Source organism: Alosa sapidissima, chromosome 10 (assembly GCF_018492685.1).
Source record: "Alosa sapidissima isolate fAloSap1 chromosome 10, fAloSap1.pri, whole genome shotgun sequence".
Lineage (NCBI taxonomy): Eukaryota > Metazoa > Chordata > Actinopteri > Clupeiformes > Clupeidae > Alosa > Alosa sapidissima.
Genome location: NC_055966.1, coordinates 28,577,121 through 28,603,803, shown reverse-complemented (window position 1 = coordinate 28,603,803; position 26,683 = coordinate 28,577,121). Strand labels below are relative to the sequence as shown.

At 42.5% G+C, this 26,683-nt stretch overlaps 1 protein-coding gene across 1 annotated transcript in view; it reads left to right on the top strand.

The window, feature by feature from the left end:
* adcy2a (adenylate cyclase 2a) overlaps positions 1-26,683 on the top strand; it is an 83,738-nt gene that overhangs the window by 36,126 nt on the left and 20,929 nt on the right. Inside the window, 7 exon segments of the mRNA XM_042107909.1 lie at positions 6,929-7,078; positions 17,629-17,777; positions 19,338-19,449; positions 20,977-21,104; positions 24,512-24,670; positions 25,315-25,447; positions 26,121-26,297. Of these exon segments, the coding sequence (XP_041963843.1) occupies positions 6,929-7,078; positions 17,629-17,777; positions 19,338-19,449; positions 20,977-21,104; positions 24,512-24,670; positions 25,315-25,447; positions 26,121-26,297 (1,008 nt within the window).

Below are 26,683 nucleotides of genomic sequence, written 5' to 3'. Positions count from 1 at the left end.
TTACCTACTCTAGGCTATTGATATAATTTAAGATTAACGTAGCCTACCTGCAGTAAAAACCAAGCATGTCCGATAAACATTCTCAGGTTTATTTCGGCTTCAAGAAGAAATGTGAATTACATGTCATGCAGAAATCATCCTACCCTTATTAGACGTTCTCTGCGGTGAACTACAGTCTTGTCCTTGTAGGAAGCGTAGTGTCTTTCCAACCCACTTTAGATTAACTTCCAACAAAATTATGTCTCACTGCAACGATGCGCCATCTGGTGGACAAACGACTATGTGACGCCAATACTGGAAATGCAGCCAAATTATTATAATGAATATTTGGTTTTCCTTAAATCCTACTGAATTTGTAATTATGTATCTAATTCTAATTGCCGATTCTGATCGTATGTGCGTGCCTATGAGTGTACAGTCCAATGGGTGTACAGTCACTAAATGTACACATAACTTAATTTTTTAAGACCCCCCATGGATGAAATTCTACGAAACTTGGCATACCCCCAGAGAATGTCAAGTTAATCATACACATAAAATTTGGTGCAGTTCTGAACATCTTAACTGAAGAGAGGGGTGATTAAAGCAGAATGTTATTGCATTTTCATTTTTTTACCGGGGGAGTGCAAATCACAAATGAGTGATTATGGGCTAGGTTGATGTGGGCTCTTGAGACCCACATACCATAAAAAAAAATTCATCCTCGGTGCCACGGTTCAGGTAGTTATTTAGGAAAAACTGCATTTTTTGGGTTTCGGGGGGCCCAGCGCGGGGGGGGAGTGGCCCCTGGGGACCAAACGAAATTTTTCCGTAAAAGTCTAGTGGGGCTACATACCCACCAAATTTCATGTGCCCCGGTGGTTCGGTGTCCCAGGTATCGTTGAACAAAAATTCAGGAAGTAGATGACGAAAAAAAAAAAAAAAAAAAAAAACTTTGACAATCCCTATATGACCGCTTCGCTATACAACAATACCCAACTACAGTTCTGAATTACTTGGAAATTAAAATGAAAATTTAAAAAAAAAAAAAATCTTTATGAAAAATCATTAAAATGGAGGATATAGGGTTTTGGAACCAAACTCTCCTCATTCCAGGCTCTGTGCACCTTTGAGCGTGTCCAGTCCAGGCACATCTCCCGCATGTGGAGGGCTAACGGGCATCACACCTCTGGGGTCGCAGAGGGCCTTCAATGCTGCTGTGTGGAGGCTATATCGGGAAAGAGGCGTCTGTGTGTGTGTGTGTGTGTGTGTGTGTGTGTGTGTGTGTGTGTGTGTGTGTGTGTGTGTCTGTGTGAAGGCTATATCGGGAAAGCAGCACAGCTGGAGTCTTGCCTCCAAAGAGATCCTTATTATCCACCTTGGGGGATAGGGCTATAGAGAGGCAAGGGGTCGTCTTAGAAGTTGTAAAATCAGAAATGAAAAATCAGTGTGTGTGTGTGTGTGTGTGTGTGTAGAGGGGTGTAGTGGGGTTATGTGCATGATTTTATGTGAGGTGGGGATATGAATGTGTGTGTGTGTGTGTGTGTGTGTGTGTGTGTGTGCATATGTGCATGTATGTGTATGCATGTGTGTGTGTGTGTGTGTGTATGTGTGTGTGTGCGCATATGTGTGTATGTGCATATGTGTGTATCGGTATGCATATGTGTGTGTGTGTGTGTGTGTGTGTGTGTGTGTGTGTGTGTGTGTGTGTGTGAATATGTGATGTTATTAGATTAGATAGCTGTATGTGTCGCTGCTGTAGAAAGATTGAGTGTGCATTCTGCTTCCAGCACAGACTTCGCCTCCCTGTCTGTGGGAGTTGTCAGATACCAATTAGCGATTGTACAACTTCTTCAGCTGGTGTAGGAACTGATTGAAGCTGATGTCCTATAACTGTTACGTTACTAACTGTTATGTTACTGACATTAGAGCAGTGCTATAATTCAGATATTTAGCAGAGCTGGACATTTCAGAGCTAGACTTTTAGGGTGGTGACGCATTGCATGGATCTTTTTTTCCATCTCTTGTGATTTAAAAAATCAAAGTGATTACTTTGATTTATTTTCAGGTTTATTTCCCAATGTTGAGGTGATTGTGGTTTCACACAAACACCCATTCATATTATGCACATTTGCCAATCAAGATAAAAATGACAGCCTTTCATTGATGTATTTATTAATTTGTTTTTTTTGCATAAAAAGGGGCATCTTTATAGCTTGAAGCAGTAATGTGGAAATTAAAATGTGCTTCACTGGACTGATTTTCAGGTCTTATTTTCCATTTGATTTAAAATGGCCACAAAAACACCCATTCAGATACATCACATTTGGCAATCACGATCGGCCAGTATGATTCCTGAAAATAAAACACAGATTGCTTTTTTGTGAAATTAGCTCTTCCCTGACATGAAAGGGCAAATAAGCCAGAGAGGCGGAGAGCGAGAGCCACGGACGCTGGAGAGTGTGAGAGAGTGTGAGAGAGTGGCCTTGTGTGCTGCTAGCGTAGCATAGCGTAGCGGCTCACTGGCAGAGCTCTGTCTCTGTAGCCAAAAGGATTTGCTGCGCCTGACTGGAGCGCTATGCTACTCTCTTCCCGGCTCGGCTGCGCTCGCGGGGTCACGGGGAGCGCCCATCTGCTAGTGCCTGGCAGAGATTAGCCGACACTGGGGGAACAGGTAGCCGTCCTCCCACACCCCTCCACCGCTATCTCCATCTGCAGCCTCGGCATTGCAATGCATGGCACCAGACAGTGTTGCATAGTCGGCTCTGACCCACAGCTTAGGCCATGTATTTCTTCTTGTGTAGATGTAGTGCACCAGTTATGTGTGAATCAAAGTACTGTATATGTTAGGCTATTTGTGGGACATTTCTGGTTTAGTCCTGTTATGGACACTTCTGATGTGCTATGTAATGCTAACCATATGTCTGTATTCATGCTGTAGGCATCAATAGTGTGATGAAGGCGTTTTGATTGAGATTCTTACACTTTGAGATCAATGGGTACACCAAAGTACCCATTACCAACACCATCTACACTTTAAAAGGCTAACTGTAGTACAGGCACAGCTTGAACAATAACCATTACTAGAGAAAAATACAACTGAACATGACTGGATCCAATTGAGTCCCTACAGGTTTTGAAAACTCATCTTGAATAGGAGTTTATTAGCATTTAGGCCATTCAGCATGCATTCTTTAAAAATAAACACACACAGGTGCTGGAACTCATAATACTTGATCTCCAATTTATACAAAGGATCTGCACGCTGTTCTATTCGCTACAATATTATTTTAATTATTTTAATTCACCATTAAAGTGTAAGAGTGTGTGTGTGTGTGTGTGTGTGTGTGTGTGTGTGTGTGTGTGTGTGTGTGTGTGTGTGTGTGCTTTGTGTGATTCACAAGGAGGCTGTTGCCTGAGACATGGAAGAGAGGGAGTGATGGGGTCAGGTAGAGAGAGGGAGTGATGGGGTCAGGTAGAGAGAGGGAGTGATGGGGTCAGGTAGAGAGAGGGAGTGGAGAGAAAGAGAAAAGGAGAGGAAATGAAAGTGAGAACAAAGAGAGAAAGAAAGGGAGAGGGAGAGCGAGACAGGGGTGGGGGGGGGGACGTGGGGGGGGGGGGGGTGAGAGAAAGACAGGGCACTGTGAGATTTGTGTCATCGACTGGTCTAGCCCATTAGGCTTCAGTCTAGCACCTCACTAGAGATGCAGAGGCACATGTGGAGATACTGAACGGACACCTGCGCCTCTCTTAAAGGAGAATTCCGGTGTGAAATTGACCTTAGCTGCACTGAAAGATGTGCCGAGTACTTACATGTGTCCAATAGGCACTAGCTGAAAACCTTATGCAAGTTCGGCAAAAATCGGCGCAATTCGGAATACTAGGGGGTGACCGAAGGTGCCTATTGGACACATGTAAGTACTCGGCAACATCTTTCAGTGCAGATAAGGTCAATTTCACACCGGAATTCTCCTTTAAGCATGTTATAACAGTGTGTCAACAACAACAACAATAATACAACAATAACTAAGCATTTGTTAGCAAAGCCTATATATATATATATATACTACTACTACTAAGTATATCTGATATGTTGCTGATTGGATAATAAATGGCCACGGCAACGAAGAGGAATTATTGATTCTTTTCTATTATTGTGTTAGTGTCTAGAACTGACACACACACACACACATAGATAAACTCTCATAAAGTCCAAACTATACTTAAAGATTAATGTCACAAATCTGTAAATTTCACAGCAGTAGCCAGTAATCTCTGTCACTGAAACCAGTTTTTCCCATCCAATTTAAATTCACAGTTAGAATATTTATTAAATAGAGTCCTTCAGGGAATTCTCTCAAATGACTGCCCTACTTTTGCTGCTTCGTTTCATATTTTAGATTCATATTCTGCAAGGCCCTGACTACAGCTGTCAAGTCCCTGTTGACAGGGTAGTGATGCTGTGAGTGGCATTATTGCTTTATTATGTAGCCAGAGTATTTGGTAAGGTTGCATGCTGTGTGTGATGTCCACATAATACATTCATGGATTTTGTGTTGCTGCAGTTTAGGGGTGTTAAGCCTCACCTTTCCAGATGACTGAATTTGAATTGAGAGACTGATAATAACTGTAGCTCTGTGATCCAGAGGCCCTGTATGAACAGAGATGATAACTGCACCAATGGTGCTTGTAAGGCTAACATAGCTAGATGCAGAAAAGCACATTGATAATGTGGTGTATTTGTTTGCGTTCATCTACAGGAATGTCAATGTATTTGCCATCGGATTACTGATAATTGTACTGTTATGGTAATTATATATAATTATATTTCTAAGATGGCACTTTTTGTATGCCACAACAAAACAGTGTATGTTTGCAGCACTGATAGCCTACCCATGTGTGTCGTTACTCAGCTATAGCAACTGCTCAGTTTCTGCCTGTCTGTCTTTCTGTTTGTCTTTCTGTACGTCCACCTACCAACGGAGCTGTATTGTTAAAAAATCAGCCTTTTTTGCAGACAGTATATCTGACAGGTCTTGTTGCCAATCGTCATTTTATGTCTCTTCCAAAAATAGCTTCTCACTTCTACCTCAGACCGTGGCCAGACATTTTATGTCTTCATCACAAGCCCAAGATAATAGTTCCCTCGTGACGTCAACACACAGCTCCCAAGAGCCCTCGGCAGGACAGGACGATCAATCCATCAAACATGTGCACTGTGGTGCTTTAAACAGGCTTCTTCAGTTTGAGAGGAGGGCCTGAAAGAGAGGATGAAACGAAGAGGAGGATTAGGAAGAGAGGATTAGATCCTGGATGGAAGAAGAACAGGAACAGTGTTAGAGCTCAATACTGAGGCAATCAAGGATGGCCAGCGACCGGAGGCCAAGGACAGTCGCCCCTCCTCTGTGTCACTCACACCTCTCAGCTAAAGTTTATTATTCTTTTTTTAAGACATTGAGCTGACATGTGGTTATATACAGTATATATACAGTTTATATATATTGGTTATATATATAGTGTGTATATATATGCTTATGGGATTTGGCAGATGCTTTTGTCCGAAGTGACATACAAATAACAACAATACAATAGTTACATTTAACAGTAAACAATTAAAAAAGTTGGTAAAACTATATTAAGGATTATTATTAGCAATAATAAACAACAATGTCAATTCAATAAATAGCCTAATGAAAATAAACAATACTATAATAATGTACAAACCATAACACATTAGAAGTGCTTAATAAACTAAGTGCATGTTGAACAGATATGCCTTTAGACCCCTCTTGAAAGAACCAAAAACTATCACAGGAACGTTCCATCAACATGGAACCACTAAGGAAAAGAGTATTGAATTTGACCTAGTTTGACCTTGACAACAGACAGAAGACCGCAATAGGTGGTTGGGGATCTTGATCATTGAATTAATATATATATAACAATTATACAATTCTATCACAGTCTGGTGGGGTGGCATTTGGGGTGGCCGATTGGATTCTGGTGGTGTCCAGTGCCACCCTCGCCCCCTGTCTGGCCACACAGATCTTGGGGCAGCCGTGGCCCACTGGTTAGCACTCTGGACTTGTAACCGGAGGGTTGCCAGTTCGAGCCCCGACCAGTGGGCCACGGCTGAAGTGCCCTTGAGCAAGGCACCTAACCCCTCACTGCTCCCCGAGCAGCTCACTGTGCCGGGATTAGTGTGTGTGTCACCTCACTGTGTGTTCGCTGTGTGTGTTTCACTAATTCAGGAATTGGGTTAAATGCAGAGACCAAATTTCCCTCACGGGATCAAAAGAGTATATATACTTATACTTATACACCCCTGAGGTGTGCTGACCTGTTACTGTGCCTTACACAGAATTAGGACAGTTGTTTGTCTTGTCTGTAAAGCACTGGTTGCCACAGGCCTTTTATGTGTCTGTGGAGACATGTTTTACAAAGAATCTCTAACTGGATTGTAATACCTCATGACACTGAATTAAATATTTTAGTTGCTCTGTCTGAAAACCTTAACTTCATATGTGTTTACATCAACTCTGTAACAGCTTTGCCAATGAGAGCTTTTATGGAGACAGTCAAACTGAAGCACAAAATACGTAATGGACCACATGGGAGATGATGGAATTTATTGTAGAGATTATTGTTTAGATAGACATTGTGGAAGAGTTATTTTATAGAATGCTATTAAACTATTTGCGGAATGCTTTGGGAAAAATAACTTGTGAATTTATAGGATAAGACTTACGACTGATTCAGTTTCATTGCCAGTGCTACACTTTCAGAATAGTGATTGGTGTGTGTGTGTGTGTGTGTGCGTGCGTGCGTGCGTGCGTGTGTGTGTGTGTGTGTGTGTGAGTGTGAGTGTGAGACTGAGTGAAGGAGAGATGGAGTGTGTGCCTCCTCCCCGCTGAGATGATAATACAACTCTGTGTGTGTTTTTCTCCAGATCTTGGCCAACGTCATCATCTTCATCTGCGGCAACCTGGCAGGGGCCTACCACAAGCACCTGATGGAGCTGGCTCTCAAGCAGACCTACCAGGACACCTGCAACTGCATCAAGTCTCCCATCAAGCTGGAGTTTGAGAAGCGACAGCAGGTGGGAATGGGCTCACCTCACCTCAGGGTTTCTCATTTAGCCTGGACACCTCTGAGAGGTCTTTGAGAACCTCTTCACATTTGTAGTTAAAATGCATCTGGCGGGGGAGCCGTATAAGGCAGGCAGTGGTGGTGTTGTTTTCCTACCTCATGTGGTTCCTGTGCCCACAGGAACGCAGGTTAGAGTCCGACGTGAGGTCATTTCCTAAAAGCCACTCCTCATCTCTCTCCCACTCATTTCAACTCTTCACGATTTAATAATAAAAAAATGCATCTTGGGCGATCTGATCACAAGTGGACAGTGCTACATACAGTATAAGTGTAAATGATCACTGAGATGCATGGTGACATGATCACTCAAGCCACTTACAGAGGTGGCACGGGAAGCATCTGACTACATATCTTTGGTTGTGCAAAATATGAATTGTGATGCATCCTGACAATGATAGTTGTAATGGATGTTGTAGCATAGCCTTTCTTCGCTCCAGTTGCACGCAAAATGTGCTTTGATCCACGTACAATCAGGTTTGTACATACGATAGCATGTTTTAAGTTGCACAAAGCGTCAGAAACGGGTGGTAATTTGACGATAATTCTTAGTACATCTAGGCCTCAGTGTCATGCAGAGGCAGAAGCATTATCAGTCACTGGGCTTCTCCAGTCCTACTGAATTCTGTTAGAGGTCAAATATAGTTGATGGCAGCTCTATCGTGAAAGCTTTATGGTGTCGCCAAAGGCATCTGTAACAGAGTTGAAGGAATAATAATAGCGACCTGGTGATCCCAACATGCAAGCAGTCTTTTGACCCCTGTCCCTATAAAACACCAGAAACACTTAGTGGTTGCAGGTGTGTTTGGCCCGACATGGCTCTTAGCCAGAGATAATGTAATAATTGGGCTAGTTAAATAGTTAGCAGCAGGTCTCATTATTTTTAATGAGCAGAAATGCATGTGGCCTGACTGAGAGAGAGAGAGCACCTAAATCCGTCACTCACCTCACCGCGGGCCTCATCACTGGACCTGAGTGCCTCTCTGACTCACTCCTCGAAACTTAATGAAATCAATTTGAGACTCCTCAGAATGGGCTGTTCGTGAGCATCAAGTGGTACTGTTTTCCTTCCTCTTAGAAAATCAGATTTCCCCCCTCCTCCCACTGCTGTCTAGTATGTCACGATGCATGAGACCCCAGCGCGCTGACTTTGATCCAAATCAAGCCCCCCCCTCCCTGCGGCTGTACTGACGCAGGCGGCACCATAAACACAATGGCATACAGTATTCACTACAGGAGCGGAAACGGGCCCAGATGTGCACCAGATCTGGCCCAGATGTGGCCACCATGTAGGGAGCCATCACTGACTGACAGGTCATTACTTACTCTCTCCTTGAACAGCATGAGGCCCCTTCAGCTGGGTGAGATCCCCCAGCATCCTTTGAGTAAATGGGACAGAATGACTATCATCATACAGACAAGTGAAAGATGTGAACAAATAAAAGATTGGCAGTCTCATCTGGCCAATGGGCTATCATCATCCCATATTGTGATTATGCAAATAACCACACCACTTTGTGACAGGGATAGTGTGCTGGATATTGTTGGAATATATTAATGTTGTCAACAATATGCCATAAAAGATTTTCATATGGGAAATGAGTTGGATGGAATGGGAGGGGAGTGAATAGCATAATTCTTTTTTGTGTGATGAGTTAGTTTGTGTTTGTGTTCATTTTTATCTCAGCGTCATTTTGTGTGCCGCTCATCTAAAACAATTTTGTGTGTCGCTCATCTAATCATTTTGTGTGTCGCTTATCTAGAACCTCAAATGTTGGTTCCTTGCTGGAACCAAAAAAAGATGTTTGGTAACGCTTTAGAATAACATGTGCTTATTAGGTATTAACAGTGCATAATAAGCAGTTAACAATTAATTACTAACAGTTAGTTAACTGTTGTTATCCTTTAACCCTCATAGGGTGTTCATTTTTTTGTTACACAGGAGGTGCTGCTGAGTCTGGTGGACCCATTGCATTTTAGGCCTTTTAATTCAACATAATCAAACTTTTTTTTTTTAAATACTCACTAGATGGTTACTTCATCCCAATTGCAAGTAATATAAACAACACATATGTTAAATGTGTTGCCTTTACCTTTGTTAAATCACAATTATGAATAGAAGTGCCACTCGTTTTTGTTTATTTTTGTATTAAAATGTAACAAAATAAGGAAATGCATCATAAAACAGGCATAACTGGAAAATAATCAACAATTGTACAAATGAAGCAAGTTTTATTTATTTGAATTTCATTAGAAATTGAACATACTCAATAACATCTGTCTGAACAACACATTGAATCCATTGAACACAGCAATTTTATACCAGACTACATGAGGGGCAGAGTTTCACTGTGTGTGTATTGCATATGTATTTTTTGATAGGGGATGGCATGAGAAGGTAAAAAGAAGATGTTTTGTGCATGAGTGACTGCCAAGCGTGTACGGTAGGTCCTGGTAGCATCCGAATTACATTGGCAGCCATGCAGGGGGGTTCATTTCTTGAGCAGAAAGACCATTCAATTCTGCCGTTTTTTGACATCCATATGTTGCCACTTGCAAGCTGCTGACAGTCTAGTCCAATGTCTGGCTGCTCAATGGCTGGTCCTATGGCTGGCTGCTCAACGGCTGGTCCTGCAGCTTGTTGCTCATCGGCTGGTCCTGGGGCTGGCTGCTGGCGGGCTGGCCCTGAGGTTCGCTTGTAGGTTCGCTTGCGTTTCAGAGTAGGCTGACGGGCTAGTCAAACGGCTAGCTGCTCAGAGGTTGGTCCTGGGGCTGGCTGCTTGCGGGCTGATCCTGGGGCTGGCTGCTCACAGGATGGTCCTAGTCCTGGCTGCTTGCGGGCTGGTCCTGGCTGCTCACAGGATGATCCTGGGGCTAGCTGCTCACGGGATGGTCCTGGACTAGCTGCTCACGGGATGGTCCTGGGGCTAGCTGCTCACGGGATGGTCCTGGGGCTAGCTGCTCACAGGATGGTCCTGGGGCTGGCTGCTTGCGGGCTGGTCCCGGCTGCTCACAGGCTGGCCCTGGCTGCTCATGGGATGGTCCTGGGGCTGGCTGCTCGCAGGCTTGTCCTGGCGGCTGAAGGGCTAGTCCTGAGGCTCTTTTACGTTTCTGAGCTGGCTGATGCTTATCCTCCTCTTCAAACTCGGTGTCGGAGTCTGAATTTTCAGAAATGTTAATCTCACTTTCTAAAACTATTTGCTCTGCATCACCATCAAAACCCTCTGACACACTGACACACACACAGACACAGGACCTATGATTTCCACACTTTAACTAGTACCGGGTCCAGTGGACCCGAACATCCTGTGTGTAATATAAATGTTATGGGGGGGTATGCAGGGGGGGGTTCATTGAAAATGTTTTCTGATTTATGTTCCTCACAGAAAATGAGTCAAGGCCAATGAATCTTAGTTTAAAAAAATTATTATGTGTATCATTTTTATTAAGCTAAAAACTAAAAACGGGTCGCACAGACACAAACACCTAACATTAACTAACTGTTAACATGCAGCTTGTAAGTGTTAATAAGCAGCCTTTTAAGTTACTTACAAGCATATTTGTTAACAGTTGTAAGTGTAAATAGAATCAAAATGAACATTTTCATCAGCAGTACAGGAATAGTAGTGTAGCTCAACAAGTAGCGATGCACTCTCTAACGCAGGAGGCCTAGGTTCGGGTTCGATTCCTGATCACTGCAGCAATTTTGAAGGTGCATTTCTCACAGCTAAACCAAGCTAGATAGATAGATACAGTATATAGAGAGATAGAAGGTTGGGCTTGTATATAGGCTCTATAGGCTACATGGTCCTCTCTTTAGATTGGGGGGGCTGCAAAATTTACTACAAATAGGTAAGAAAAGTCGTATACAGTAAGCGTATTAGTTATCCACCTCTGTCTTATACACCATTAACAAGCATTAACAAGCTGCTTGTTAACACTTACAGCTGTTAACAAATATGCTTGTAAGTAACTTAAAAGGCTGCTTATTAACTTAAAGGATAACAACAGTTAACTAACTGTTAGTAATGAATTGTTAACTGCTTATTATGCACTGTTAATACCTAATAAGCACATGTTATTCTAAACTGGAGTGGCCGTGCAGAACGCTCCAATAGAGAACAGATCCGCCATCTTGCTACCACAGTGTTCTTCCATTATGTTGCCCTTTTTGTAGTTCAATAGAACTGTTTACCTCCATTGTGTTGCCCTATATGTAGTTCAATAGAACTGTTTACCTCCATTATGTTGCCCTATATGTAGTTCAATAGAACTGTTTACCTCCATTATGTTGCCCTATATGTAGTTCAATAGAACTGTTTACCTCCATTATGTTGCCCTATATGTAGTTCAATAGAACTGTTTACCTCCATTGTGTTGCCCTATATGTAGTTCAATAGAACTGTTTACCTCCATTGTGTTGCCCTATATGTAGTTCAATAGAACTGTTTACCTCCATTATGTTGCCCTATATGTAGTTCAATAGAACTGTTTACCTCCATTGTGTTGCCCTATATGTAGTTCAATAGAACTGTTTACCTCCATTATGTTGCCCTATATGTAGTTCAATAGAACAGCTGCTTCTCATTCTTGCACTAATCTCCAGGGTTGGGTCAGATTACTTTGAAATGTAATCCATTACTGACTACAAATTACATGGCAATTTTTGTAATCAGTAACGTAATCAGTTGGATTACCAAAAACATGTAACGTAATCTGATTACTTTAGGATTACTTTTAGATTACTTCAATAAATATGCCCATTAAGTAAAAGACACCACCACAGAATTGAAAAGAATTCTCATTCTATTTTTCTCCACTCTTCTCCAAACATGCACAACTCAGCTTAACCTTTATAAGGGCACACCTGGACAAATAATTTAGCTTTCGCTGGATTTTTTTGACCCAGGGACATGGCCTGAGATTGGCATAAAAAAAGGGAAGCATTAAACCCAAATGACACTATGTCCATTTCAATTGTGGGGGTGAAAAAATGTTGGGACGTTTTTCAACCAGGGGGACCTGGTGACTTTCTTAAAGTAAACGGTAACACTAAAACAAGAGGCTACATTAAGATTAGGAGGAAAAAATCAGGCAGTGTGCCGAGAGACCTGCCCCAATAGTAGCCTATGTAAGTTAGTAAGTAAGTATATCTTTTGATCCCGTGAGGGACATTTGGTCTCTGCATTTATCCCAATCCGTGAATTAGTGAAGTCGAACTGGCAAGCCCAAAGGCCAAAGCCCTAACCAGTAGGCCATGGCTGCTCCAAAAGGCAGCATTTGACCATTAAACCACACAATGATCCAAAACATACAGCCAAACAAGGCAAGAAATGGTTAACAGAGAACAATATCAACATTTTAAAGCGGACCTCAATCCGTCAAAAAAGTGAGCACAAGGCCAAAGTGATGGCAAATAGTCATTCCTGCCTCAAAACCCAGATTGCTGCTAAAAAGGTGCAGCCTACAATCATTGTGGAGACATGAAGAGGCTTGGTGGGTATTATATGAACCATTTTGAGAGCTGTGATGGTAAATAAAGATGTTTCCAGTGATTGTTTAAAAAGGGTATGAATAATTTTGAACACACAATTTTTCATAAAATTTTTAAAAAAGATAAAAATATTTTTTTTGATTTCCTGTTTTTACCACATTGTCTTGCAACCTTTTGGCATGTGCACATGTCATTGTAGGTAAGAACAAACATATTGGTCAAGAGAAAAATCAATATTTGCCAGGGGTATGAATAATTTTGTTCTTAACTATATCTTAAAAAAGTCTAAAAAGTGAACATCCGAATGAACTGCTTGTCAAATTAAAAGATAGCTAGGCTATCATAAAAAAGTTGCATTTTTTGCATGATAAAATGTAATCAGGCAATCCCCAACAATGTAACTGTAATCTGATTACACAATGATTTTATTGTAATCTCGACTGATTATAGTTACTTGATTTTTGTAATCTGATTACGTAATCCAGATTACATGTAATCCGTTACTACCCAACCCTGCTAAGCTCCTACACAGAGTAGACATAACCAAACTAAAGATCTTAACATTCAATATATACAGTTAAGAACAAAATAATTCATACCCCTGCCAAATATTGATTTAATGTTGTAATGTTCATTTTCTCTTGACCAATATGCTTGTTCTGACTGAAAATGACACTGCCACATGGCTAAAGGTTGTAAGACAAAGTGGTAGAAACATAATAATAATAATAATAATAATAATAAGTTTATTTTATATAGCGCCTTTCTCAAACCCAAGGTCGCTTTACATAGTAGGAAGGCAGGGAAACACAATAACAAACAAACAAAACAATACAACAAAGACAAGTTATCTGTATGGAACTACAGTATGTGTTTGGTGTGGAGGAGAAGTGATCATTAAACAGAAAGGTCTTGAGATGTGCTTTGAAAAAAGGAAGAGAAGGACAGGCACGAAGAGGTTGGGGGAGGGAGTTCCAGAGTTTGGGGGCCAAGGCACTGAAGGACCTGCCACCCAGGGTGAAGAGTCTGGAGCAGGGGATAGCCAAGAGGTTTTGGTCAGAGGATCTGAGTGAGCGGGAAGGAGTGTAAGGGGTCAGGAGGTCGCAGATGTAGGGGGGAGCAAGGTTGTGAAGGGCTTTGAAGGTGAGTAGTAGTACTTTGTATTTGATCCGGGACGGAACTGGTAGCCAATGGAGTTGATGGAGAATGGGAATGATGTGTGCTGATCGTCTGGTATGGGTGAGGAGCCTGGCTGCAGAGTTTTGAATATATTGTAGTCTTTGAAGGGTTTTAGTGGGGAGACCAAGGAAAAGTGAGTTGCAGTAATCTAAACGGGACATAATGAAAGAGTGAACCAAAGTCTGTGCATCACTAGCAGAGAGGAAGGGTCGGAGGCGGGCAATGTTACGGAGGTGAAAAAAAGCAATCTTAGTGAGTGATTTGATATGAGGATCAAAGCTAAGGGTGGAGTCAAGCTGAATGCAAAGGTTTTTAACAACAGGGGTGGAGTGGACAGATGAGCCATCAATGTTGAGAGTGAGATGGGGAGATTTGGTGAGGATGCTTTTAGGGCCAATCAGCAGAATTTCAGTTTTGTCTGTGTTGAGCTTGAGAAAATTTTTTTGCATCCATAATTTTAGGTCAGAGAGGCAGTCAGTGAGGGAGCGTGGTGGGGGGTCAGAGGGAGAGGGAGTGGTAAGATAGAGTTGGATGTCATCTGCATAGCAGTGGAAGTTGAGACCGTGGCTGCGAATAATCTAGCCAAGAGGGAGGATGTATATGAGAAAGAGGAGGGGCCCAAGTACAGAACCCTGGGGGACACCACGAGTGACAGGGGACTTGGGGGACTGATGTGGACCAAGTGTTACAAACTGCTTTCTGTTGGTGAGGTATGACTGAAACCAATTGAGGGCTGTGCCAGAAACACCAATAGCAGACAGACGGGAGATTAGAACATTGTGGTTGATGGTATCGAAAGCAGCACTAAGGTCAAGTAGGATTACATTACATTACATTACATTACATTACATTTGGCTGACGCTTTTTAACCAAAGCGACTAACAACATGGTAAACAGTAAGTTTTTAGAACAATTCTCACAATTTTAGGACAGTTTAAAAAAAAGACATTAGAGTACAGTAAGAATAAGTGCGTCGGTGAGTGCTGTTTTTAACAGTTACTTGTCAGTTTAAAACGGCTGGTGAGTGCTAGGATCAGTAAGACTTGTAAGTGTTGCTATGAGAGTAGATGTTCTCTAAAGAGCTGGGTCTTCAGGAGTTTTTTGAAAGTGGAAAAGGATGTCCCTGCCCTTGTAGGAACTGGCAGTGTGTTCCACCAACGAGGAACAACAGATGAGAAAAGTTTGGATTGGCTTGAGCGTACCGGTGGTAGAGCTAGACGTCGTTCGTCAGAGGAGCGCAGCGGTCTGGAGGTAGTGTAAGTCTGTATGAGGGCATTCAAGTAGGTGGGAGCAGATCCGGAGACTACTTTGTAGGCAAGCGTTAGAGACTTGAATTTGATGCGGGCCGCCATAGGTAGCCAGTGTAGCTGGATGAGCAGCGGGGTAACATGTGCCCTTTTGGGTTGGTTGTAGACCAGGCGCGCCGCCGCGTTCTGGATCATCTGAAGTGGTTTCACTGCGCAGGCTGGGAGACCTGTCAGGAGGGCATTGCAGTAGTCGAGTCGTGAGATGACTATTGCCTGAACCAGAAGTTGGGTAGCATCTTGAGTCAAGTAAGTCCTGATTTTCCGTATGTTGTAGAGTGCAAAACGGCATGACCGGGCGACTGAGGCAACATGATCTGAGAAGTTTAGTTGGTTGTCAAGAACAACTCCTAGATTTCTTGCAGTCCTGGTCGGTGAAACAGACAGGGAGTCAAATTTGATGTTGATGTCGTGGTGTATGGTAGGTTTAGCTGGGATGACCAGCAGTTCAGTCTTTGAGAGGTTCAGCTGGAGGTGGTGTGCCTTCATCCATGTAGCTATGTCTGAAAGGCAATCCGAGATCCGTGCTGAAACCAGGGGGTCGTCAGGTGGAAAGGACAGATAGAGCTGTGTGTCGTCTGCATAGCAGTGGTATGAGAAGCTTAAGTGAGTTAAGTGAGTCAGTGGATGAGAATGTTAAGTGAGTTAAGTGAGTCAGCCGACAGGAGGAGATTGTTAACTATGTGTAGAAGGGCAGTCTCTGTACTGTGACATGAGCGGAAGCCAGATTGAAAGGGCTCATACAGGTCGTGGTGGTTAAGAAAGGTGTGTAGTTGTGAGGCAACCACTCTTTACAGTACCTTGGCCAGGAAGGGGAGGTTGGAGATATGCCGGTAGTTTATTAGTGATGTAGGGTCAGAGTCAGGTTTTTTGAGAATGGGTATAACTGCAGCAGTCTTTAGGGCAGCAGGCCCCACACCAGAGTTGAGGCAGGTGTTAACAATCGATGTAATGGGTTCAGATAGGGATGTGAAGCAGGCTTTAAGTAGAGGGGTGGGGGCAGGGTCAAGCTGACACGATGAGGAGTTGGACTTAGTAATGATGTCAGTGATGGTGAGGGAGTCAGTAGCGGTGAAATGAGAGAGCTGAGGGCCCAGAGAAGGAGGAGAAGAAGAGAGAGAAATAGCATTGGGGTTGAGGGAGTGGTAGATTTGGCTAATTTTATCATCAAAGAAGTGTAAAAAGGCCTGGCATGGAGGAGGTTATGAGTGATGAGTAGTAGTTTGTGCGGGCAGCATTGAGTGCATCCCTATATGTCTGAATATGTTCGGTGTAGAGCATGGAGTGAATTGTAAGGCCAGTTTTCTTGTATAGCCGTTCAAAACGGCGGCCAGCGGCCTTTAGTTGCCTCAGCTCAGGGGTGAACCAGGGGCATGTACGGTTTGCTGGTACAAGCCTAGTCCTGACAGGGGTTAAGCTATCAAGCAGGCTGGTCAGGGTGTCATTGTACATAGCAACCAGGTTATCCGCGGACGAGAGCTCGTCCAGGTCAGACAGCGGCGAGGCCTGTATAGAGGCAGCAAGCATGCTGTGGTCAATTGATCTGATGTTACGACCTGTGATAGTTGTTTTCTCTGAGGAGGGAGGAGGAGAGATCATATGAAAACGGCATTCAATGAGCTTATAGTCAGAGACACCAGAGATGGAACCAGAGACAGAGATGTCATTCAGACCAGAAGAGCAGAGCAGATCCAACGTGTGGCCATGAGTGTGAGTGGGAAAACATGGAATCAAAAAAGAAGCATTTTGGTATTTTGAAACGTATTTGGCTGTATGTTTGGGATCATTGTGAGGTTTAATAGTCCAATGCCGTCTATTGCGGTAGGTCTCTTGTCTCACTGCCTGATCTTTTCCTACAGGATCTTAATGTAGCCCCTTGTTTTAGTGTTACTGTTTACTTTGAGAAGGTCACCAGGTCCCCCCTGGTTGAAAAACATCCTACAGCCAGAGTCCAGACCTCAATCTGTCAAAAAAGTGAGCACAAGGCCAGAGTGATAGAAAAGAATCATTCCTGCCTAAAAACCTGTATTGCTGCTAAAAGGATGCAGTCTAGAATCATTGTGGAGACATGTAGAGACTTGGTAGGTATTATAAGAACCATTTTGAGAGCTGTGATGGCAAATAAAGATGTTTTCATTGATTATTTAAAAAGGGTATGAATAATTTTGGACACACCATTTTTCATAAAAATGTAAAAAAAAAGATTATGGTTATTTTTCTGTTACTTTTCTGATTCCATGTTTCTACCACATTGTCTTGCAATCTTTTGGCATGTGGCAGTGTCATTTTCAGTCAGAACAAACATATTGATAAAGAGAAAATCTTAATTATATATGTATATGGGGGGGGGGGGTGCCTTTATTATGACAGAACAGGAAGTGAGTGGGAGAGAGAGAGAGAGAGAGAGAGAGATATGGGATAGGATGGGATCGGAAAATGAATCAGGTTGGATGTGGTGGTGATGTGGTGTGCCCCCCATGATAGGACCTTAATGAGTGCAATCCATTGTGTTTCTTCTGCCCTCAGGAGCGCCTGCTCCTGTCCCTGCTGCCGGCCCACATTGCCCGGGTGATGAAGGCTGAGATCATCCAGCGCCTCCAGGGCCCCAACTTTGGCCAGGTGGAGAACACCAACAACTTCCACAACCTCTACGTGCAGAGACACATCAATGTCAGGTGAGTGTGGGGCTCACTAGTATAAGTATAAGTATATATATATATACATGTGTATATATATATATATATATATATATATATATATATATATATATATATATATATACATGTATATATACATGTATATATATATATATATATATATATATATATATATACTCTTTTGATCCCGTGAGGGAAATTTGGTAGTGCAGTGAGGGGTTAGGTGCCTTGCTCAAGGGCACTTCAGCCGTGCCTACTAGTCAGGGTTCTAACCTGCAACCCTCTGGCTACAGGTCTGAAGTGCTAACCAGTAGGCCACGGCTGCCCCACTAGCAGCTCATTACTGGTGCATCATTGCTAACATCCGCGCTGGACCTTATAGCAGCTCCCCACTGGTGCGCCTTCTTTACTAATGTCTGCGCTGGACCTTATAGCAGCTCCTCACTGGTGCGCATTCTTTACTAATGTCTGCGCTGGACCTTATAGCAGCTCCCCACTGGTGCCTCTTCATTACTAACATCCGCGCTGGACCTTATAGCAGCTCCTCACTGGTGCGCCTTCTTTACTAATGTCTGCGCTGGACCTTACTAGCAGCTCCCTACTGGTGTGTCTTTTAATCGCTAACTTCCGCGCTGGACTTCGCTAGCAGCTTCGCGCTGGTGCGTCTTCATTGCTGGACGCTGTTGTCTATTAGCCTCTGTATGATGTGTTACAATACGTTTGTGTAAACTACATTTCAGGTTTTAGTTGCAATACTAGAATAAACATGGACATTCAAAATAAGAAAAAAACAAGTGTAATAATGCATGTTGAAGTTTACGGTTTGTTCATGTTTAGTAGTCTATTCATATTTACTTATTTATTTAGATTTATATGCATATATAGTGCAATAAGCGCATATTACCCTAATTACTATATTACCCTCATTGCCTTATTACCCCTTTCACAGAGAAATAAGAATAGTACCACAAGGGTCAAGAAGGGTCTATTCTCAATTGATTTTTCAACTGAATTGGTTTGGTGCAAGCCAGTCTAGTTCCCTATAGCTTTGGATTGATAATTATGTCTTTTCATTCATTCATTCATTCATTCATTCATTCATTCATTCATTCATTCATTCATTCATTCATTCATTCATTCATTCATTCATTCATTCATTCATTCACTCAAAAATCAATAATCATTCACCAGTGGGTAGCCATGGCCTACTGGTTAGCGCTTCTGACTTGTAACCGGAGGGTTGCCGGTTCGAACCCCGACTGGTAGGCCACGGCTGAAGTGCCCTTGGGATAAATGCAGAGACCAAATTTCCCTCACGGGATCAAAAGACAATATATACTTATACTTATTCACTCATTCATTCATTCATGCCTGGGAATACCTACAGGGTACCTCAATGTCTTCATTTTCAATGATGCTGAGATTACAAATACAAATAAAGTATACATTTATAGAATGCTAAACAATAGTTAATGTCAAATGACAGAATAATTATCTAGCTAAAAATCTTGTTTAGTCTTAAAAAGTCTAAATTCATTATGTATGCGTGTGTGTCTGTCTGTCTGTCTGAATTCACAGCATCCTCTATGCTGATATCGTTGGCTTCACACGTCTGGCAACTGATTGTTCACCAGGGGAACTGGTACATATGCTGAATGAACTGTTTGGGAAATTTGACCAAATCGCTAAGGTATGTACTAGCTATGGGACCAGCTTGCACAGGTGTGTGTGTGTGTGTGTGTGTGTGTGTGTGGTGTGTGTGTGTGTGTATGCGCGCCATGTGTGTGTGTGTGTGTGTGTGTGTGTGTGTGAGCGCATGTGTGCGTGTGTGTGTGTGCGCACGCGCATGTGTGTGTGTGTGTGTGTGTGTGTGTGTGTGTGTGAGCGCATGTGTGCGTGTGTGTGTGTGCGCACGCGCATGTGTGTGTGTGTGTGTGTGTGTGTGTGTGTGTGGTGTGTGTATGTATGTGCATGCGAATGAATTGGTTGTCATGGGGTCCAGACATATCTTTGTAAGTACACGTGGAATAGAAGCGGAACAGATTCAGCTCAACAAAAGCTGAACAAAAGAGGTGGATCAAATTCTAAAAATTGCATTGGGCTCTTACATGAAATGTCTCCACTGGAACAGGAACAATTACATTGAGTGAACAATGAATGTTTTTCCCCCAGTTTGCATCAAGTACAAGAAGAGCCTGAGGGTAAAGACTCCAGCAGGAATGAGCAGTGGGACTACATTTGTCAGATGTAGTGTTTTTTTTTTACTGGATTCAGGGCATGCAGACCACATAGAGTGCTTGCTGTTCGTGCTCAGGGATAGGTGAAAAAAGCTAAATGAAGGTTTTACAGTTTTTCCATTTTAATGGAAAGCTATTGCAGAAGCTGTTCTTATGGGCTTTGCCATTCAAGGATTCCCCCAAACCCAGGCTATAAATCTGGTTTTATTTTCTTCCACTTTTCACATTGCTCTCTGATGAAACCGACAAAAAACACTAAAGTGCAAATATGAAATACCCGAGGTCTTGAGTGGATATGCACATTGTTGGTTTCCCCCCCAGTGAAGTCTGCAGTGTGCTTTGAGTAAATACATCAGACAGAATGGATCACAGCTTTATTAAGCTACTAGAATCTTCCTGAGGCATTTCCTCTCCACTACCACAGCTAACAGCTACAATATCAACACACTTTAAACTTCAACATGCACCTCTACAGCTGAGGCATCGGTCAGCTGTTGCTTTATTATTATTCTTTTTTTCATTAGTGTCCTATAATGCAGTCAGCTAACGCTGTATGAATTTATAATAGAAGAGTTTGTAATTATTTCATTTTAATGCATATGAAGAATTTGGTTCCAAAACGCTATATCTCCATTTTTAAAAACATTAATAATAAATGGAATTTAATTGTGCATTTCAGGTAATATCAATACAATTGCAGTTGTGTTGTTTTGATTGAGTAAAGATAAATCAAATAGCAATAATCAAATTGCAGTTACAATGAAATTACCTGGAAAACAAAATGAAAAAGAATGATTTATGAAAATTCATTATAATGGAGGATAAAGCGTTTTGGAAGCAAACTCTTCATTCATCGTGTCTCCCGGGTTTAGCTACACTGTACAGACCTCAAATTCATTGTATGTTGTCATTGATTAATTGAGGTGTTAAAACACACACACAGCTGGCATGACCTGGTGTGTGATGTGTGCACATTTCAGGAGAATGACTGCATGAGGATTAAAATCTTGGGGGACTGTTACTACTGTGTGTCGGGGCTGCCAGAATCTCTGCCTGACCATGCCAAGAACTGCGTGAAGATGGGACTCGACATGTGTGAGGCCATCAAGTAAGCCCCTCCTGTTTATGCTGATAGAAAAATATTAAATCAGATATGAAATATTACATATACGATTGTTACCTTTTCTACTGCTTTTTAACATTTTTGGAAACCAGCAATAAATGGTGCTAAATCAGATCAATACATAAGACTTTGGCTCCAACAAAAGAAAGCTTCCATGGTCTAAGTACTCGTATTGCTGTTGCCTGGAGATTGACTGTTATAACTGACAATGAGCTCAAGGGGGAGCTTGGTGTGGCATGCTGAAATTGAACACATTTCCCTGTTAAGTAAACACTGGGTTGGTGTTACTACAGTGATCCAAAACAGGCCTTTAGTTTGGGTTGAACAGCACTAGGAAGGAACACTGGAGAGTTGAAGGAAAGTAGAGGTTGTCCAAGGCTACAAATGAAGTGGGGAGGCTGTATAGTTATATCATTCTGTTGACAGCGTATGGGATTTAGACATTTGCTGAATGCATAGCACATTGGTTTGAGGTGGAGGCATACAGTAATACATATACTGCCTGAGATTTGTGAAGAGACCAGCAATGTGTTCAAGCTGTGTGATACTGATGAAGAGTCTGGTGCGGAAGGGTCAGGTGCAGAAGGGTCAGGTGCAGAAGGGTCAGGTGCAGAACGGTCAGGTGCGGAATGGTCAGGTGCGGAAGGGTCAGGTGTGTCGAGGAGTCTGTGGTTCGGTACCCAGCAGCACAGACAGAGTGAAAGGGAAGGTACTAGTCTGTGTTTTCTCTGTTGGAAACTGTGTTTCTCCCTTCACACTCCTGCCCACATCTACCCCATTCAAGCCCAAAGCTTCGCTTATGTCCGCAACCTCCAAAACATCGTGTCACATAATTGCTTGAAGTATCTTTTTTAAAATCTAATTGTTGAGAAACAACCTCTCCAGGCAGCTGCAGTATATCAGAGACGATCAGCTCAGGACAGCTCAGGTCTGTGTGTTGATAGAGTGCAGAGGCTGTGGGCAGGCCACGCATTATTTAGCAGTGCTTATCGCTGCTGTCGTGGAGCTGCCTTCTCAACTAACTACAAGCAATCTACCAACAACGCCCATTGTGTCTGTGTGTGTGTGTGTGTGTGTGTGTGTGTGTGTGTGTGTGTGTGTGTGTGTGTGTGTGTGTGTGTGTGTGTGCTTATCGCTGCTGTCGTGGGGAGTTGGGCGACTGGGACGGATGTCCCTCTGCAACGCTAAGGGCCTGTCTGGCCTGCTCTGGAATACCAATGCCACTCTGAGTCAACATCCCGCAGCATCCCCTCCCAAAGCTATCAATGCAGCAATGCTGCTGGCCTGGAATACCAAATCAGCTCAGCATCAGAGTATCCTGCTATATCCTCCACACACATGCGCTGCGTGGCTGCAGGGAATGTGCCCGGCCAGGATCCAACATGGATTCACACCAGATGCATTGCCTCATCTAGGTTTAGCTGAAGGCCAGCAGTTAAGACGACCTACTGTTTAGAAATACCAGATTGGAATATTGCATAGATTAGATTAGATTGGATTAGATTCAACTTTATTGCCATCAGGCAGAGTACAGATACAAAGCCAATGAAGTACAGTTAGCATCTGAAGTGCAAAAATACAATATCATTTACAGATAAGTGCATGAAAAGTACTCCAACAATTCACAAATATTGTATGTGTATGTGCACTAGGCCACTGATGCACGGGGAGATACATTTGACAGTCCAGATTATCTTGTTGCTGAGAAGCATGTTATTATCTGTGCCATATCAAGGCCAGATTAGTCTCTGAGTCAGTGCTAATCACAGGCGATGCTAGACACAGATTCTGAGTGGCACTGGCGTGTCTCATTACACCCAGACTGTTCTGGAAGACAGGATTGCTGCCTGGGAATACCAGATTGGTTGCCGCCGCAGCCTCACTGGATAGTGTGTTTGGCAACACGAATGAGAATCAGCGCTGAGAAACAATCTCTGAAGTGTGTATCCTGCATAATTAATGCTTATTTGTGCTCTGCCAGACATCCATTACAAACCACTGCTCGTGTTTGAAAGCCAAGTTGTCCTGCAGAGTTTCTGAAAGAGTTGCTCTGTATGTATAATCTTCTGTGTGGTGACACAGAGGGGCAGCCGTGGCCTACTGGTTAGCGCTTCGGACTTGTAACTGGAGGGTGGCCAGTTCGAACACCGACCAGTAGGCATGGCTGAAGTGCCCTTGAGCAAGGCACCTAACCCCTCACTGCTCCCCGAGCGCCGCTGTTGTTGCAGGCAGCTCACTGCACCGGGATTAGTGTGTGCTTCACCTCACTGTGTGGTCGCTGTGTGCTGAGTGTGTTTCACTAATTCACATTTAGCCTGTGGTCGGGGTCCTGGCCCTGGAACAGGAGAAAAACAAGCCCAGACATGGAGGACCAACACAGTAATCTAGACTTGGATCAGAGACCAACACACTAATCTAGACTTGGATCAGAGACCAACACACTAATCTAGACTTGGATCAGAGACCAACACACTAATCTAGACTTGGATCAGAGAGAAGTTGCTTTAGTGCCCTGCAGCTACTTACTGCTGTTTCTCTATGCAGCTGTTTGTCTCCTCATGGGTTGCTATTAGCCTAATTGCAGTGGGCCAGCAGGAGCTATGGAGGATTCAGTTTTATGACAAGATACAGTATCGCAGTAGTATGTGTTTTACTTGCTTTATTTCCCAGTGTCAAGACCAGGATTCGTTGAGAAAGCAGAGGAATTAAACAAAAAAAAAAAAAAGTGGTACACATAAAATATTGGCATTTAGTGCAATTTTCTAGTCCGTGTCTATCTATAATATCCGGTGGAAATTTCCATATGATAGTCATAGGACATAAGAGACTGTTTGGACAAAATTGATATGGAATAACCCTCATCTGTGATGATAGTGTGATGGTACTGAAATATCTATGATGATGATGTGATAGAACTGATATATCTTTGATGATGTGACAGTGCTGATTTATCTGTGATGATAGTGTGATGGTACTGAAATATCTATGATAATGATGTGATAGAACTGATATATATTTGATGATGTGACAGTTCTGATTTATCTGTGATGATAGTGTGATGGTGCTGACGTATACTGTAGTATATATTAATAATGGTTTACTGCAGTATACTTTCTTTATTCCCCAGTGTCAAGACCTAAGAACCCCTTAGCAATATGCAATAATAATCAAGACCAATGGGCTGTAATGCAAAATAATTGCCACACGCTAATTAGCAACTGCAAACATGAATAGAAAATAAAGATTTACCGCACTATAAGTAAATAATAGTAGATCCAATTGAACACCGCCCAGTATACAGCTTTTTGATGATCTCTGTGTATAAAACTCGTTCAAATATGTTTTTATGTCACTGTGAATCTGAATTGTGAATCTTTTCGTCTCCCTGACAGGAAGGTACGGGATGCCACAGGGGTGGACATTAACATGCGTGTGGGCGTCCACTCAGGAAACGTCCTCTGTGGAGTCATTGGCCTGCAGAAATGGCAGTATGATGTCTGGTCACATGATGTGACACTGGCCAATCACATGGAGGCTGGAGGCGTACCTGGGTAAGTTATCTCTATGATGTGGCTCACTTTATACTCCATGCTTCAGGCCAGGCTACATTGAACATTTACATTTACATTTAGCAGACACCGTCCAAATTTCAGTTTCATCCAAAGTGACTTACATATGTCAATTCTAGTACAAGGGACTACATTGTCCCCGGACAAACTTAGGGCCTTGCTCAAGGCCATAACGATGGAAGCCCGGAATTGAACCCACAACTTTTCAGGCTACTGCATGCTAGCCCAGCTCCTTAACCACTATGCTACCACCACCCACAGAACATGGAACAGTTGTGGAACATTTGCAAAGTGGCATGTAACACTACACTTTCACCTTAGTCAATGAAAACTGACTGTACTCGATGTGGGGGCAGTGCATATGTGGTGTGGACATTTGAAAAATAGACCAGTCTTCTGTTGTCATATCTATAATGATGATGTGATGGTACTGCTGTATCTCGTATGATGATGTGACGGTACTGATGTATATGTGATGATTTGACAGTACTCACTTATTCATGAAGTTGATCTGACGATGCTCAATTATCTGTGATAACAATGTGATGGTACTGATGTTTCTGTGATGGTGATGTGACAATTCTGACATATGATGATGATGGGATGGTGCTGACATGTCTGTTCAGGCGGGTCCACATCACCTCTGTCACGCTGGAGCACTTGAACGGAGCTTACAAGGTGGAGCCAGGAGATGGACAGGAGAGAGAGCCTTACCTAAAGGAACATGGCATTAGCACCTACCTTGTCATCAATCCAAAGGTACATAACCTTCTCCTCAGAGAAATCATTGGAGGATTTACTCAGAGCATAGTGATGTCTGTGTAGTAAGTTACAAACCATTAATAATCAGTATACATAATGTGCCAACATACTGTGTCCACACAACCTGATTCTAGTAGCAAGCATCTGATATGTAACACTAGTGTGGTTACAATTAAACAAGGACATTATGTATTATTTAGTTATGTTTATAGTTAAACATTTTTGACAAATAAATGAATACATGGATGTAATTTGATGCCAGTTAGTCTGTTAGTAAAAGCAATTGAAGTTAGGAATTTTAGCTAATTAGTCTGTACCTGCAGGTGTTCCATATGACCTGCTGATGGATTAATGAGAGAAAACATCAAAACGTGTATGTTTAATTAATGAAATTAATTAAAGAATTAAAAAATAATTAGAAATTAATTAAGGAATTAAATGAAACACTATTGCTCTAATGTGTACTTTTTCACAACTGTCCTTAAAATAAATATTGTCCTAAGATGTCTTAGGATTCTGCTGCAGATGATGTTCTATTCTTTCACCACATAGAATTACAGCTAAAGAGCAACACGCTGCGTCTAGAATTTATCCATAATTTAAATAATCGGCAATGAATGAAATGCATCAAAGAGAGACAGCTTTCTCTACTGGCTCCGCCCACTTGCAGGCTGAGAGGCGGAGCCCACAGCACCACTACAGGCCTCGGCATACTCTGGAAGGGGCGAAGATGCGGGCGTCGGTCCGGATGACCCGCTACCTCGAGTCCTGGGGCGCCGCCAAGCCTTTTGCCAATCTCCATCACCGGGACAGTATGACCAATGAGAATGGCAAGATCAACACTGCTGTGAGTGTTGTCATGGTCACCTTACCTGGTCTTGTGTTACTGTTTACTCCATGAGGACAGCCAATTTAACTACCATATACTATTATATTTATACTGTTAATAACCATGTAATAAACAAACTATTAATTATGTTTCTACTGTTTATAACCATGCTGTTAACTAACCATTAATTATGTTCCTACTGTTAATAACCATGTTAAAAACGAATGATACTCTAATGTCACTTATTGCACAAGTTTTGTGTTCATCACCGGCTGAAGTGCACTGGATTCTTATAGGCCCAAATCTGGCCCTGATCTGGAATGTAGTCTATCCAGTGGCATCTGTCCACTGGAGCTGTTTCATAAAGAGGCTTTTCATCAGGGCCTGTTTGCCATGGCTTCCCA